At 36.4% G+C, this 17,727-nt stretch overlaps 1 protein-coding gene across 3 annotated transcripts; it reads left to right on the top strand.

Annotated features, from left to right (window-relative positions):
* Positions 1 to 1,105: 1,105 nt before the first annotated feature.
* On the top strand, positions 1,106 to 16,110 carry aqp4 (aquaporin 4). Of its 3 annotated transcripts, none has more exons than XM_084091772.1 (6): positions 1,106 to 1,323; positions 1,717 to 1,808; positions 5,784 to 6,204; positions 9,225 to 9,389; positions 10,479 to 10,559; positions 14,447 to 16,110. In XM_084091772.1, the coding sequence occupies exons 2-6, from the start codon at positions 1,777 to 1,779 to the stop codon at positions 14,717 to 14,719; spliced, it is 972 nt and encodes a 323-aa protein (XP_083947898.1). In that variant the 5' UTR covers positions 1,106 to 1,323; positions 1,717 to 1,776; the 3' UTR covers positions 14,720 to 16,110. The 3 variants fall into 3 exon arrangements, with proteins under 3 accessions (XP_083947898.1, XP_083947899.1, XP_083947897.1); XM_084091771.1 differs by lacking the exon at positions 1,106 to 1,323 and adding an exon at positions 3,021 to 3,126; XM_084091773.1 differs by lacking the exon at positions 1,106 to 1,323 and having other exon boundaries at positions 1,657 to 1,808.
* Positions 16,111 to 17,727: the final 1,617 nt, after the last annotated feature.

The following is a 17,727-nucleotide window of genomic DNA, read 5'->3' as shown; positions in this document are numbered from 1 at the left end:
TGGCAGATGAAGGCAAATCTGACCATCAGAAAATAAATATTTCCACACACAGGCTCTGTTGTGTTTTTTCCCTCCATTTTCTGGAGCTCTGAATTACATTATTATGTAAGAATGGAAAGCCGTTCATTCATGTGTATAATAATGAGGATTTTCACATTCATATAGAAAAACACACATCTCCCGCCGCCTTTACCCCTCCAAAGCCATTGTAAATTCCAACATAACAAAGAGAGAAATCTTTATGCAATTATTTAATAGACTTTATACAGTGCTTAATCTGGCTTGCGTTGTTGGCTTTAGTTTAGATCAGCGTACTGCAATTATTACCAGTGTGTATTTATGTGCATTTGTTTTCTCGTGACTTGGATCGAGTCTGAATATATTATCAGGGATGACTTTTAATGATTTTATAATCCATCTGCCATAATGTAAGAGAACATATGCTTGAACAGCTCAGAGAGGGAATGAGAAAATGAAATGTGGAACACTGACAGCACAGTTAGTTAATTGTTCATCATTACAGCAGTTACTGCAGGACAAACATGGATCCTGGCAGAAACTGTATGGAAATTCTGTTTACACTTGTGTGTGACACACAAATACACAATGAGGAATTGTTTCCGAGCCTCCTAATGAGCACATCAAGTTCTGAGAGGATATAACACGTTCACACACTGCCCGTAATATACAGCAGTATATTCCATTATTTATTTAACAGACGTCCCAGTGAATGTTCACACCTTTCATATAACCCTGCCACTCACAAAGAGAGAGAGAGAGAATTAAACAGCTGCTTTCCACACTACAATGACAGTTCTTCTGGCAGCCCTCCAACACCCCAAATCCTTCAGCATTTTCTCCATCGGATATGATTCTCTTCAAAGGCTTTTCACAAACTACTTAAACAAATGCATTCGACCTCAACCAGGAAATCTGTTGGATCCTGACAGACAGGCACACACACAAACAGCACTCCTTTAGAGTCACACGTTCAGTTCAAACCCTGGTCAATATGTGATGAAACGAACATATTCATTTGATAACACTCAGGTGGGAGGAATTCTTCACTTTTTACACCCCATCCAGACTGTGGCTCTGTGAGGTTACAGCACTCTGAGGTGTTGTGCTTGGAAATGGACTGTTGTTTTGTGTCTGAAGTGGTTACAACTGACTCTGGGCACAAGAAACAAATCAGAGCTTTTTTCATCCTCAGGGGACACATCTAATATATATTGTGCGTATACCGCACAATGCAAAGGAAAATATTTGCATCAACGAGACTGGGTGTTTTGGATGAGGCCGAGTCAAAATTTGGGGTTTGGGGTTGGTAAAGTTGTTGTTTTTTTAGAATTGAATCCTTAAATTCAGCAAGGATGCATTCAATTGATCAAAAATATTACAAATGTATAATGTTATGATGTTAAATATTTCTGTGATAGATAGATAGATAGATAGATAGATAGATAGATAGATAGATAGATAGATAGATAGATAGATAGATAGATAGATAGATAGATAGATAGATAGATAGATAGATAGATAGATAGATAGTTTTGCCTTTGATGGTCTCATGTAATGCTGTGTGTGATACCATGAGGCGAGTGCTGCATGTGTGAGTGGTGTGTGTCACTGGTCTAGTCAGTGCTGTCAGATCAATTGTGCCGAAAGCTTCATCTCTCTGTGCTTTGGTCTCTCCGCTCTGATTTGACCATGAAGAGCCGGTAACATAACACTGAGAGAGGAGCACACTGAGCTGCCAGACAGTCTGAGGAAGGCATGACAAGCTGTGGAGCCCTGGACAGATTCAGGTGAGTTCAAGAGCAAAAGTGCTAGATCACTAGCATGCTATAACTGTATATTTTTATTTTTATTCTGTATTATCAACACCTACATGTTTAGGTGCCTTGATGCTTTAAAAAAATATATGTTCAAATGTACAGTAAATAAATAAAATGTGCAGAATAGGATGTACTGATCTCTTAATTTAAAATAATATTGCATTGGCGGAGAAATATTTGCCTATAAAGAGTCTGCAGTTTAGAAACTTGATTTTTTGTTTCATGTTTGTCCAGTTTATTGAAAATAGAAAATGTTTCTATATGAGCTCACTATCTGATGTATGAGGTTCAAACACAAGTCCCTCCATAAATCAAGATAAACAAGGACATAGATATAACCTAAGGAGTGTAAAAATGTAATGTCATAATATGAATTAGGCAGACAAGTGCACCCTAATTATTATCTGGCATTCTTGAGGCCCCATCAGTTCATTTTCAACCACTTTTTAAAGTCCAGATGTGCTTGTTTGTTTGTTTGTTTATTTGCTTATTTACTTATTAGGCCTACTTATTTATATTGCTGTTGTTGTTGTTGTTGTTGTATTTATATACTAGAGTTTTATTTATGAATTATTACAAATATTTAAGATTTGTTGCATTAGTTAGTTAGTTAGTTAGTTAGTTAGTTAGTTAGTTAGTTAGTTAGTTACATTATATAATAAAAAAAGCTGCTGCCTTGAATTTTTAAGTACAACCAACTTGGAGGTTTAAGTCATTTCAATTTATAATTACATTAAACTGACTTTAAAAAAATTAGTTGAATCTTGTATTAACTTAAACGTATTTAACTTAGGCCTATTTAAAAAAAAAAGCTAAAACATTGTTTAACTTAACATTGAGTTAAAGCAATGTAAAAACATTTGTTGTCATAACTTGTTGATCATATCATTTGTTACAGTGTTTAGTTAGAGTCTCATGCACCGCTCATGGAGGAATGAGTGAAAGCTTACTGTCGTTATGAAAAAAGCACGACGCGAGGGCACATAACAGCGAGTAGTTTCAAGTGGGCGTGTTTAATTGAACTTAATAGTTTTGATCGGTGCACCGGGGAAACGCGCGCGTGAGGGCGTGTGTGTGTGAATCAGAGGGAGGAGATGCTGAACAATACGCAGACTCACACACATATTGATAATTAAATGAGCACGCGCTGTAACTGATCATCACACCTATCCTGTGGTTCAGATGTCTTGTTTGAGGTAGACTTCTCCCACTGAGAGGATGCTTGTTCAGGGATGAGAAAGGCGTTTTCGCGGGTCTCGGTTCCTAACAGAAGTCGTGGCTTTCTTCGGTAAGTTAGTTTGTTGATTTTGTCTCCATAGAAAGAAGTTTTGGTTTATAAAGTGATGTTTTTGTTCTTTAATCACACGGGAAATGTTCACATGACGTTTAGTTGGCTTCACCTGCCAGGCAAGGCAACACATCCCTGATCCCCGATATGAACGTTTAAAATCATCCAATCATCGTCATCTTATTTCATAGAGAACCGTTTAATGTAAACTGCGACAGAAGTGTTTATCAGTTTACCCCAAAATTCCATAGTCATTATATTTTCACTTGCTGTTCTGCATTATTGCATAGCCTTCTATATTTTAAAACAGTCTAAGATGTTTTGTTGGTCTTAGCTAGTTGGGTTTTTTCGAGTATACTCTTCTCTGGGTTGTTGGGTTGTTTTAACCCAATTTTGGGTCAAATATGGACTAACCCAAACGTTGGGTTAAAAATGCAATTTAAAAATGTAACCCAAAGGCTGGGTTTGTCCATTTTTAAATTGCATTTTTAACCCAACGTTGGGTTAGTCCATATTTGACCCAAAATTGGGTTAAAACAACCCAGCATTTTTTAGAGTGTAGGGATGTAAAAGCCTAATCAATTAATACTGGATATTCTTCAAAAAACTAAGAAGCATCTGAATCTTCTGCATATGGTTAAAGGAATAACGTTAGTTCACTTAAAAATTTACATTTTGTCATGGACTCACCCTCAAGTTGTTCAAACCTGTATGAATTTCTTTCTTCTGCCGAACACAAAGGAAGATATTTTGAAGAATGTTGGTAACCAGACAGTTGATGGACCTCATTGACTTCCATAGGGGGAAAAATTACTATAGTCAATGGGGTAAATCAACTGTTTGGTTTCTGACATTATTCAAAATATCTTCCTTTGTGTTCAGCAGAAGAAAGAAACTCATACAGGTTTGAAACAACTTGAGGGTGAGTAAATGATGACAGAATGTAAAATTTTAAGTGAACTATCCCTTTAAATTGATGTTGCTGACAGTAAACAATACAAAGTTATCAAAGTTTACAGTAATAATTGTAGATATCTTGTTATAAACTATGGTTACCGGTCTTTTTTTATGTATTTTGTATATTCCACAACAAAGGCCTAATTTTTCTTTCTTCGTGATGTTTTCAGTGTCCTTGTAATTAGTGTTGCTAATGATGTGCATTCTATATGCATTTTGCTGATGTATAGCCTACTGAACAGTTGATGTTTGGTCAATAATAGATCCATTTTGTTATTTTTGAAAGGAAACTGAGGCCACTCTAATTAGATGAATTTCCACTTGGAAGGAGCGCACAGATTAACTGCATGAAGAGACAAACAAAACCATGCAGAAATAGATCAAAACACTATAAGAGTCTTTTATACTAGGATGCTTGAAAATAGTTTTCTGTATATTCTCTCACTATTCTCACTCATTGTTTTGTTGTCAATAAATGCAATAATCTTCTTTCCTCCACAGTATAACAATTACAGTAGGGGGCAAATGTTCACAAATCTGACATTTAAAAAAAAAGTTTTAAGATTTTTAAAACAAACATTATAACATGTAGAAACATTATGTAAGATACTGCACTGTTCTTAGGTCAAACAAGTACATTTGTGACATTGACCATTCCACTGTACAGATAGTCAAAAAACAAAGATGCACTTTGGATCATCTCAAATCATCCTGGATCACATTGTGGAGTTTATGTGGCTTAAATGCTTTAATTAAAGCGGGCATGACATGAGAAATCAAATTAGAGGTCTTTGTGCCATTTAAACATCTTTCAAGTTTGTAACTTAAAACGTCCTCCAAAAACGACTCGTTTTGATATTGAGGGATCTGTGACATCTCACGGGCTATATGTTGCATATGACTGTCTCCAGAGAGGCATGATACAGTATTACAGATGTGCGTTCAGTTTCTGGCATACTCAACGCACTTTAGTCTCCCGACAAGAGGACAAATGGAAGAGTGAAAGAACATTCGATTTGACGCTTCCAGTTTAAACGGCTTGTTTGCGTCTTTGTACAGGCTTCAGAAAGATCCCGGTGTTGGAAACAAGTGGATGCTTTTACTGGTTTATTTTAATGCCGTCCTGGATCTCTTCAGAGTATTATATTGTTTGTTCGGAGCCTATGGTTTTGTCAGTGAGGCACAGTGTAATGGAGAGTCCGCAAAGAAACTTTTGTTGAAAGATAAAGCAGCGAACTGTATTGGATCTGACAGCAGAGTAAATGATTTCATAATGTTTTGTCTGTAAATGATGGTTTTATATGGATAAAGTTTATGTTTTCAAAACACTTACTCACACATGCAATAGCGAGTGGGCGTTGATACTGTTTCTTATGCAGCGACGTTAGCTAATCATAAAATCGACCGTTCACTGACAAGCCTTAAATGAGCCATATATATGTATATGTATATGTGTATATATATATATATATACTTTTTTGTGCAAAGAACTGTATTAACATTTTTAGTGAACATCAAGGAACATATTAAAATATTTTTTTAAAATCCATGTCGTAACCCCTTTAAAGCAAAAGTGTGACATTCCAAATTCAGAAAAAATGCACACCAGAAGTGTACTCGTGGTCTTATGGTATGAATGGGTATGAATCACAAATACATATCACCAACATTTTTTCTCTCTCTTATTTTATTCCTTTAAGGAGGTGTGTGTCGTCTTGCTCATGCAATAACCGTGTCATGGCAGCCTTCAAGGGTGTGTGGACTCAGGAATTCTGGCGAGCGGTTTCGGGGGAGTTTTTAGCCATGATAATATTCGTGCTGCTTAGTCTTGGATCCACAATCAACTGGACAGCAAAACAGGAGAACCCTCCACCTGCCGACCTCGTCCTCATCTCTCTCTGCTTTGGCTTATCCATTGCAACCCTCGTCCAGTGTTTCGGGCACATCAGCGGTGCCCACATCAACCCGGCCGTTACAGCAGCGATGGTTGCCACGCGGAAGCTGAGCCTGGCGAAGGGTGTTTTTTATTTGTTGGCACAATGCCTGGGGGCAATAGTGGGGGCGGCCATCTTGTATGGAGTGACACCAGCATCAGTGAGAGGAGGATTGGGAGTGACTTCTGTGAGTATTTTTTAATTAGAGAGATAGTTCACCCAAAAATGGCTCGTCTTTTTTTTTTTTTTGTCCATGCAATGAAAGTCAGTACATAGTTCCCACAGGCCAATTAATGTCACGTGACCTCCCCGGAGACGCCATCTTTGAGGGCATAAGCTGCTGTGTTTACAAGGTTTTACAAGCAAATTTCGAAGATTTCTTCCTATTTATAATGTTACGAAAATCATGAAGAGACAAAGTGACAGAGATTATAAAGACACTCTATTAACACAAGACAGAGAGAGGTACAATGCGAAAATTTCAGTCAGAAATGGTGTTGATCCGTATGCGCTAAACTGAGCACTGATTTTGCAGCTTTGGCTCAGATACTGTATTATCCATGTGTACCATTATCTGGTATTGGCTAGGAGTTTTAACACATGTAAGCAATTCCGAGCCTGGAAATATGTGCATGAATATGAATATACACGGTATGAAAATAAATAAAACTCGCGTGCAAATTAATGTAACAGTTAATGCGGAACTACTTTATACGCGGGTTCTTTAGGGACATAATCTGAGATTGCGAGGCTGGAATGTGTGTGTGTGCGTCAGTCTGTGTCTGTGTGTGTGAGTGAGAGAGAGAGTCGCGGGCGCGATCGAACAGTGGAAACAATGTTGTTTTTGTATGTTTTTAATACCTCGTCATTTTGTACATACAGGCAGGCACGTGCACACATAGACATCAAAGGGGGCTTGAGCACCTGCCCTTTTTATTCCTGTAGAGAAAGTGCCCTTTTTTCTGGGGTGCTTTTTTTTATTTTTGAAAAAAAATAATATATATTCCTGTTTGCGCAAAGCTTCCCTGTCAAACAAATATATTTATTGAAGAATAGTATATCTAAATATCAGGTCAGGAGTTCTGAAGCGCTCCCTCTCTCTCTCTCTCTCTCTCTCTCTCTCTCTCTCTCTCTCTCTCTCTCTCTCTCTCTCTCTCTCTCTCTCTCTCCCGATTAAAACCCGATTGTATTGCTTCCGCTAAAGAAAATAGTACGCTCCGTCTCTACGGTTAGAATCCTGTGAGTCCATAGCAACGCTTTGTTTTTCATGGCAACGCATTCTACATTGGAATTCAACCAAGCCATGTAATAAAATAAGTTAGTAATAAAATAAGCATATAGCCTATCAAGGTGATATGCTTTAGTTATTTTGTTTATCCTATTTACCTGCATTGCCCTGTCAAATGTGCGCATTTTAACTAGTTGACGCCTAATTTGCATACAGAACGTCCCCAGTTAATGACTTACATCAAGAGTCTTTCCCCCTGAAATTTAGAAATCTAAACTGGTGAATTTAGAAGAAATCTACAGATGCAAACAGATGGAGGATACACTCTAAAAAATGTAGTAAATCTGAGTAACTGCATCTGGTACATTAATAAATAATAATTTAGTAATTTAAAAAATAATTGAGTAATTTAACTTTTTTTTATTTCCTCTAAACCTTTATAAAATAGTATTCCATACAACCACAAATACATGCATGACATTGGCCTTTATTGAATTTTTAGTCAATTATTTTGGTAAGTTTAATTCAAACAATCAAGTAAAGATTTTCAGAGATTTTATTAAGTTAATAAAGTTAAATATTTCTGTAATATTTACTAAGCCACATAATATTTTTAAGAGTGTAGTAGGTTTAAAACAAACTCCATCTAAATGTGGATTTTGAAGGTTTTATTTGATGATGATACAGTCCTCCCTCAAATGTGAAACTAAGTCCATGTCAGTCACCAGTTATTGTGTATGTGTCTGTGTGTACATGCATAGCAATAATAATATTAATGTATTTGCTTAAAACATTAAGGCAATTCAGTATTCTGATGCTTGGTTGTATGAAGCTAAAAAGTTATTTTGCTTGTGAAACAAAGTATTTAAACAATTAATAAATATATACTTGAAACTAGTAGCATAGGAAATGTTTTCAAAACATGCACATTGTGGAATGGTTTCCTTTGCTGCTCTATAAACCTAGTGAAGGAGACCATGGTTTCTGTGTGAACTGATTATTTTGTAGACATCTTTTAAAAATGAAACAATTGCGTGAGTTTGAGGAAGATAAAATTAATTAACTTTTTAAATTATTTTTTTTAAAAAGAAGTCAGAGTTGCGTTAATATACTTTTTTGTTTAAAAAAAAAAAAAAAAAAACGTAATTATGAGAAGTGCCCTTTATTTCACTTGAGCCCCTGCCCCTCAAAATGTCTGTGCACGTCCCTGCAAACAGGACATCATTCAAACTGCAAAGTGTTAACTTATATTTGTGTACACTCGCAATAAAAAACAACAAATTCTTGCGTGTTTTGAGGGAGTTTCTTTCCTGTTTATCCTCGCCAGCCATAACCTCCATCGTTGTTCTGACAAAAGCTTCGTCTTGTCACATTCATGAAGTCTAATGACGGGTATACTGTAAAATCCAAATTTAACTGTACCTCCGGCACGATTTGAACATCCATTGACCCAGCAGAAGATGACCATTTTCACTTTTTATCACGAAATTAACTCGTTTCAGCTTCTTCTTCTAATGTTCTGCCCACAGCATGCCCACAGAAATGGCGCCGGGTCGGCAAATGCCCGTATGTTGTGACGTCATGTGGGAACTATGTATAGGGTCCTGTTTTGTTTTGGACCCCATTGACTTTCATTGTATGAGCAAAAAGCACTCGAGTCATTCTTTAAAATATCTTCCACAAATGTGTTCGGCAGAAGAAAAAGTCATACAGAACAACATGAGGGTGAGTAAATGATGACAGAGTTTTTGGTTTTGGGCAGTCGCTTTAAGGCAGTTGATTAGAAGTTTTACACCTGGTTAAACTCATCAGTCATTAGTAGAGTACTCAATAACCTAAATTAGGCATGTCTCATTAGTGTGATCCCTAAAATTTGTATGTGGTAGGGACCTCCAGGAGAATGATTGAAAAACACTGGTGTCCAGCAAGTATTCGATAAAGCTCACGCTATACAAATAATTCACTATCGCCCCTTGCAGGTCAATTCTGAAATCTCCACTGGTCATGCCATTGTGATAGAGCTCATAATCACTTTTGAGCTTGTCTTCACTGTCTTTGCCACCTGTGACCCCAAGCGCAGTGATCTTAAAGGTTCGGCAGCGCTGGCTATTGGTCTGTCGGTGTGCATCGGCCATCTGTTTGCTGTGAGTATTTCCTGATTTGCACCACTAGAAAACATTAAATTAATTGTGTAAAATTGCATTGCTATACATTTCATGCGCTTTCTGAAGCATGTTTCTTATGAGCGCTTTAACTTAACTGCAATTTTCAATCCTGCACTGTCGAGCACATTTTTAAGCAGTGCTTGAAGATCTTTATCCTATAAAGATTAGTCTCTTGAGGTGTATCTGCTTAGTTCTCCTTTGGAGAATTTGTAGCCTAGCTACAATCCCAAGTGATAGTGTTATTTCCATGCCAGTAATCCCAGCAGAATCTGCAGATGAGGTGTTTATATGAAAGCTCATTTGTGTTGCTAAGAAAGTTGGCATGAGAGCGGGATGCCCTCTACATGCCCTCATGTATTTAGGTCTGGCACTGAGACAAACTCTACTTAAGACCCTTTAGAGCAGATTTATGATTTAAAGAGCCAAACCACTGTCACTCAGCTCACTCATTCCTCCCATCTCTCACATTGTTTCTTCTGCCTCTGTCTCTTCTCAAAATTCCATGCCAGGCTCATTTGAAATGTGCCTGTGGCGACATTTCTGAAAAATAATATCATGTTGCTTCTTGCATATTTCACAACACTCTCAGAGTGAAATGTCCAGTGAGTGGTGCTAAAAGTGTGTTGGTTTTAACATATGAACATGATTCTGGCAAAGTTTTATTATTTTTGGTTTATTACGTTGAATGGAGATAAAAGGTCAGTGCTCAATTGTGTTTGAAATTAACGTACCACACTAAGCCTAAATGATAGTGTTAACAAAAGCAAGCATGAGATAACGTTTTCTGAAGGAACAATGCATTTTAGCCTACTTATTGAGTGTTGAGGAGTGCTGTATCAGGTAAGTTGCAAAGCAAGTTTACTACGTCAGAAAATCCATACGTATGGAGCTGGTTATGTGATGTAAATATCAAAATGTATTAGTATACAAATCACGCTCTATGGTAAAAGTGTTTTGAGGTCATTACATAGTGCTGTGCAAGAAATCGCAAAAAAATTCCAAAAAACCTTTGTTGCAAAATTCATGCAATTCATAACAAGTGTAACACGTTTTGTCTGTGTGTTTCAGATTCCGTACACTGGAGCCAGTATGAATCCAGCTCGCTCTTTTGGTCCTGTGGTCATCATGGGAAAATGGCAGGACCATTGGGTAAGATTCACGCAATATATTCTGTGTGTGGAGAAACTATACGAAGACTCATTAAAGGGATAGTTCACCCAAAAATGAAAATTCTGTCATCATTTACTCACTCTCAAGTTGTTCCAAACCTGTATGAATTTCTTTCTTCTGCTGAACACAAAAGAAGATAATGTCTGTAACCAAACAGGCCCATTGCCCCATTGACTTCCATAGTATGGAAAAAAAATACAATGGAGGTCAATGTGGTCCATCAACTTTTTGGTTGCCGACATTACAACTTGAGGGTGCATAAATGATGACATCATTTTAATTTTTGGGTAAACTATCTCTTTAAGTTCTTTCTAAACCCTACATTGATATTTATGTGCATAAAGATTCAAGGTCAGTAAGGCCTTTGGAACTGTGATTGATAGTGAAGCTGACGAGAAAATGATTCAATGCCAAAACTTTATTAAGAAGAGAATTTTGGCTTTGTTTCACTCCTACAAAGGAGCCTGAACTATATCTGGCGCATGAAGACATTTATCTCTGACCTACCACAGACCTTTGGCATGAATCTTGATATACTGGATTCATTCATTTTGAATATCTCAGTGTAGAACTGTTGTATAAAAGCACCATACTCTCAGTCCTGCTGTTGTATTGAATATCAAACGGCTGCAAGACATACTGCAGCTCTCTTGCTTGTGCGATTTTCAAATGTCATTTTCCTTGAAACATTACAGAGCAATCAAAAAAGCAGACAGATGTGGCATTCAAAATAACACTGGTACTTGACACTGGTTGGTGTGCTCCCTACATGCACATATGAGTGTTATGTATCTTCATGAGTGGCGCGTCTGAGTGACTGCTGCTGTCATCAAGGTTGATACAGGGTCTCCCCTGTGGTGCTGTAACATTAGAAAGGTCAAAACATTTCTTTCATGGAGTGATTACCACACTTGCAGCATGCTACACACAGTACCCTTTTCAAGTTGTTGGTGTTAGTTTCATCAATGACAGATTTTAGAGATTATGAATGAAAGCAATGCATCAGGCGTGAAGCCACATGAAGGCCACTCTGGTACTGTTACACTAATGAGAGCTGCTGGTGATCATTATACTGTATATATAATCGTTTGGAAATAATGAGATAAACAAAATGAACTGCATTTTTGGACACTGTCCGGGGTTTTGCACGGTAAATGTATCTGGCCTGTGCTATGCAGTCAGTCGCACCCACTTCTATTTCTGTCATCACAGCAGTTAGTAATCCAGTTTTGGCACACTTTTGGAGTCAATATCCTTGTCACCCTGATAAAATGCATATATCAGACACGGATATAAGAGCAGGACAGATTATTTACTGGGCTGAAAATATAATGTAGGAAAGGAAAGGAAAGGAAAGGGCATACTTCATAATAAAATTGTTTTTTCACAATATATTCAATCATATACACAAAATGCAAAACATGATTAATACAGTGGGGTCCAAACATCTGAGACCATCAGTGAATTTGCTATTTCACATTAAATTTAATTAAATTTAATAGATTTTTATTTTCATTGCAAATTATAATATTAGCATAATAACAATTTGTGTGAAAAGTTTAATATTCATTATATTAATTGAGCTTATTTATTTTAAATGAATTAAAATAAATATTAAATATAATATTGTATATTAATGCATACATATATACATATATATATATATATATGTGTGTGTGTTTATATATATGTGTGTGTGTAATGTTTGTGTGTATATATATATATGTGTGTGTGTGTGTGTGTGTGTGTGTGTGTGTGTATATGTGTGTGTGTGTGTGTGTGTGTATATATATTGCATTATTATATATTATGTTATTTATCAGTTGTGGTCAGAATTATTGACACCCCTGGTAAATAGGATCAAAATAAATCAGCATTTTTCTTTTATCCTTTTGATCTTTCATTCAAAAAATTTGCAAATATCTAACCTTTCATTGAAGTAAAATAATTGAAAGTGGGGGGAAAATCGCATTATGAAATAAATATTTTTCTCCAAAACACGTTGGCCACAATTATTGTCACCCTTAGAATTTTTGATGAGTAAAATATCTCTGAAGTATATTCCCATTAATATTGACTCAGCACACCAGGGTGACTAGGAACATGAAATTGTCTGGCTATGACTTTTAGTTTCACAGGATTTTAAATATGAGGAAACACAAAGGCCAAAGGCCCTTAATCATCCATAACAATGAGTAAAACCAAAGAATATAGTTGCAAAACATTGTTGAGCTTTACTACATAGAAAGTGGCTGTAAGAAAATAGCTAAAGCATTGAAAATTCCCATTTCCAGCAAGGTTCCAATCAACTAAAGATGTTATGAATCTGCCTGGAAGAGAACGAGTGTCTATATTGTCTTAATGCACAGTGAGGAGGAGAGTTTGAGTGACCAAAGACTCTCCAGGGATCACAGCTGGAGAATTGCAGAGAATACTTGAGTCTTGGGTTCAGAAAGCCTAAAACAAAACAAAAATCGAACAACCTCTACATCACCACACGTTGTTTGGGAGGGCTTCAAGAAAAATCCTCTGCTCTCATCCAAAAACAAACTCCAGTATATTCAGTTGTCAAACTGTCACTTCAAAAGGGTACCATATGTGTTTGGTGCAAACAGGGATAAAAGTACCCTATGCCTACGGTTAAATATACCGCTGGATCTTTAATGTTGTGGGCATATTTTTTTTGCTGGAGGTCCTGGACATCTTGTTCAGATGCATGGTATCATGGATTCTAGCAAATACCAACAGATAAAAAAGAATTAAACACCTGACGGCTTCTGCTAGAAATCTTATAATGGGCCGTGGTTGGATCTTCCATCAGGACAACGGTTCAAAACAAACATCAAAATCAACAAAAATGTGTCACTGAGCACAAAAATAAGCTTCTGCCATGACCGTCCCAGTTCCCTGACCTGATGAGTAGGCTGAAGAGGAGAAGCACAGATCTGGGAATGTGAAGGGTCTGGAGAGATTCTGTATGGAGGAATAGTCTCTGATCTCTTGTCAGCTGTTCTCCAAACTCATCAGGCATTATAGGAGAAAACTGTTTCTGTTTCTTAAGCTGTTATGTTGTAAAAGGAGGTTGCAAAAAGTATTTAATAAAAGGGTGCCAATAATTATGGCCAACGTGTTTTGGAGAAAAGCATTTATTCATAATGTGATTTTCCCCTCACATTCAATTATTTTACCTCAATGAAAGGTTAGATTTTTGCAATTTTTTTGGAATGAAAGATCAAAAGGATAAACAATGTAGATTAATTTTTACAACCATCTTTGATCATATTTACAAGGGGTGCCTTTAATTCTGACCACAACTGCATATAAATGCAGATATATCTATTCTATATATTCTATTCTATTCTATATATCTAAATATTTCTTATTATTTTTACATAATAAAATGTCTTAATTGTTTTCATTAATTAAATGTATTAAATTAATTAAATAAAGTAAATTAATGAAAAGAAACTTAAAATTGTAAATATTGGTGCATAATCTTAAATATTTCTTATTAATTTTACATAATAACATTTCTTCATTTTTTTCAAAATCCTAAAACTCACAATTTGAGTGAGAAGTTAAATTAATTAATAAAATTTAATTAAAACAAGTGTATTAGAAGAAATCTTAAATATTATACACTGGTGCAGTATCTTTATTATTTTTATTTATTTATATATATATATAATTGTATATCTTAATTTTACAGAATAACATTTCTTTAATTCTTTCTAAATCATAAAACTCACAATTTGTGTTAAAAGTTTAATTATTTAATTACATTCAATTCAAATAAATTACCACGGTATATTTTTGAACAAGATTTATTATTTCTCTCTCTCTCTCTCTCTCTCTCTCTCTCTCAGGTATACTGGGTGGGCCCTTTAATAGGGGGCATCCTGGCTGCCGCTGTGTACGAATATCTATTCTGTCCCGACCCTGACCTGAAGCGGCGCTATGCCGACGTCCTCTCCAAGAGCCCCTTCCAAATCGACCCGTATCGGGTTGTGGACACAGAGACGTACCCCAGCGATCAAGCTCAGCTCATGGCCAAGCAGGCCGCGATCCGAGTGCTGGACCTGGAGAGGGCAGAGAAGAAGCGGAGGGAGTCTGCTGGAGAAGTGCTGTCGTCTGTATGACTAGTGAGAGCCACTGAGGAGGAACTGCACAACATTAATGAGCTCAAAGAAACAGATCTGATCTAGAGTCACAGCGTGCGTCTGTGTAGAAAACTTCTACCGAACGACTCCGAACACTTGACTTTAATGATTAAGAATGAGCTAAACCACCTAATGGTCTGTCTTTAAACTCGCTTAAAACGCTTTTCCCTGTATGCCAGTCACAGCCCATAGATCTCATATCCAATAGAATCCACTTTGAAGATTTTAGCCAGTCACTGAACATCCTTTAGCTGCACCTCATCAACTACAGAATCAATAACTAAATGGGATTCTCACATCTAAGCAACTGTAACGGCTTTCTTTGGTTTACGGGTTATTACCTGGCAATCAGGGGTTGAGATTAGATCATCGCCATAGTAATGCAGACCATTTTCCTTCTCAGTGCACTCTATGAATATTAACCCCTTCTGCCCTTTACTTCTAACCTCACATTCTCCCTTTAAAATGTAATGTTGTATAGAGTATTTTTATATTTATTTTTTTCCTTAAGGTTATGGATGTTATGTCTTTGAATGTCGCTGTCAGAAATCTGTATAATTGCAACCCTGCATGACTTTTATTTTATTTTTGAGCCTAAAATGCATGACTTTCCCGACGCATGCACACAAAACCCGAACATATTGTGTCCCATTGTGTCAGTTCTTTCATATCCAACTTGTAATTGCGTTATTTTAGGCTGATATATTATCTAGCCATGTGTTGGATGCATACAATTATTTATGTAATCAAGTGATGTATATTGTTTCATAATAATTTGAAAACTGGAGTATTATATTAAAGAAAAATAACTGGAATTTCTTACGGAAGCCCATTTTACCCACAGAGTTAAAAAAAATAAATAATATGCTTCCATAATAATTCCTTTTACAACAGGCATTTACATCTTTTTACCAGCAGAGGGCAGCACATCCTTAAACTGCGTCGTAAACCTGAAACTCCAGTAATGCTGAGCTGATTTATTTATCTGTTGGCGATAAGTACCAGATTTATTTTTTTTTTAATTTTTTTTTTTTGGCTATGAAATATTGTTTCGGGGACGGTTTAGCTCCTCTCTCCTCTTACATAAGTCATTCTAATTTTCAGTTTCACTTTTATACCACTCCCTTCTTTAACTTAGTCAGAATAAGTGTGTGTATGGTCATGAAAAACCTGGATAGGCCTATATTGTTTTAATCATTTTAATATTGTTTGATTTCATGGCTTAAAAAATAGGTAAATTCATAAAAATGTAAAAAGTTGTGTGAGTTACTGTTGAATATAATGACGTTCTAATTATGCTCAGTTGAAAAAAAAAAAGTAGTTTGCAATAATTTGTTCTTTACATTTGCAATAAATTTTTGTGATTTCTTTTTTAATGTCCTTATCCCATACAACTGAGAAAATAATGGAAAAATCCTGTAAATTCATTGGTTAAAAGCTGCAGCAATCATGGTGTGTATGTGTATAAATCAGAAAGGGAGGGAGTGAGGAAGCGCAATTTTTTATATTTTTATTTATAATTAAGAAGGTGGTTAATCCCAAGGCTTTTGACTGTAACAGAGGCAGCCCTCCACTCTTCAATCCCTCCCTCAGCTATTTATGGAAATTTAAATCTTAATTGCTCCATTTAAATTAATTGGAGAAAGAAAAAACTCAGCAGTTAGTCTGTTAAAATATTTATTTTCCCATGTGACTAAAGGAGATTCTCCATCACAACGCACATAAAGCTGCCCAAACTATACCAGCATCAAAGCGTGTGTGTGTAAATGATTGTGCATTAATTCAACTTCACAGACTCAAGTCATTATAGACATTATTTAAACCCCAAAACAAGTGATGAAAATTGCAAAAGCACAGTAAGTCATTTAGACCAATGCACACATAGAAAACATACAAACACATACATGTGTTTATGCACATACACAAAAGTTTTATGTGACAGTTGAAGCCAGAGGCTAAAAACAATAAACAATCTGACTATGAATATTCATGCAAGCTCACACTGGGGGTTTGTGTAATATTAAGCAGCCCAATGAATATTCCTGGAGACAAATTAAAGTGATGGGCTGTGTGTGGGAGGTTGTGTCTACATCTTCAAGAATGCCATTCAGATCTTCCTGAGTGTGACACACATATGGTTTGAGTGGTAAACAGTCTGAGGACTTAAAGAGGCCTTCTTTTGCAAAGCCTATTGGGTACTATACGGTTATCCGGACCACACCTGACCACAACCACTCTTGGTTGGTCGTAACCCCAGTGACGGGTAGGTTTAGGGGCGGGGTTGGGGTAGGTCTATCAGGTGTGGTCCGGATAACCGTATAGTACCTTTTCTTTTCTCTTTTTTCTGCTGAAAAGTCCAAAAGGGCCTTCCGGATTTAGTCAGCCCATTATTGTTTGAGGAGAAGTAAACGAAGGAGATGGAAAGCTACAAAGGCAAATGTTCACAATGGTATGTATGTGTTGATTTTAACCCTTAATCAAACATTTTATCAAGCATTTGTTGTTTCTTAAAAATGTTCTTACAAAACCCATAGCCCAATCAGTACGAACATAGTCTCAAAGTCTTAATAATTCACAAGATTTAACAAGTTGTCAAATTCGTACGATACTAGTACATTTGTATACTCGTACATAATCCTGCAGCTTTTACTCCTACTGCTGTCATTGGCTACTGCCTTAATTCCTGTACATATTTATCACGATATTTGTAAATCAGTTGCGCCCCTTCTTGGAAAGTAGTCGGATGTCCCACACACTGTCAGAAAGTTTATATTAATTGCATTGTATTCTTTAAAATTATTACAAATTGGGCCCTGTCTGTTCATGTTCCAATGATACATGATGTCTCTCCACACCTCATATCCTACCTCTGTTTGCAAGAGTGGAAAAGCTTGTCACATGACATCAGATATTCAATTATTTTGTCATAATCAGATCAGTTACACTGCTGATAACTGTCCTGTTTGCATTTAAATCATGTTATTTTT

This window comes from Abramis brama (assembly GCF_963993115.1).
Source record: "Abramis brama genome assembly, chromosome: 18".
NCBI classification, from domain to species: Eukaryota; Metazoa; Chordata; class Actinopteri; order Cypriniformes; family Leuciscidae; genus Abramis; species Abramis brama.
The sequence above is the reverse complement of the archived record's forward strand: the minus strand, read 5'-3'. Positions and strand labels throughout refer to the sequence as shown.

Excerpts from the sequence above, each read along its gene's own strand:
- aqp4 (XM_084091771.1), top strand. The coding sequence starts at position 3,071 with ATGAGAAAGGCGTTTTCGCGGGTCTCGGTTCCTAACAGAAGTCGTGGC. Across the intron at positions 3,127-5,783 it reads AGAAGTCGTGGCTTTCTTCG|GAGGTGTGTGTCGTCTTGCT; the intron begins GTAAGTTAGTTT and ends TATTCCTTTAAG. Across the intron at positions 9,390-10,478 it reads GCATCGGCCATCTGTTTGCT|ATTCCGTACACTGGAGCCAG; the intron begins GTGAGTATTTCC and ends TGTGTGTTTCAG.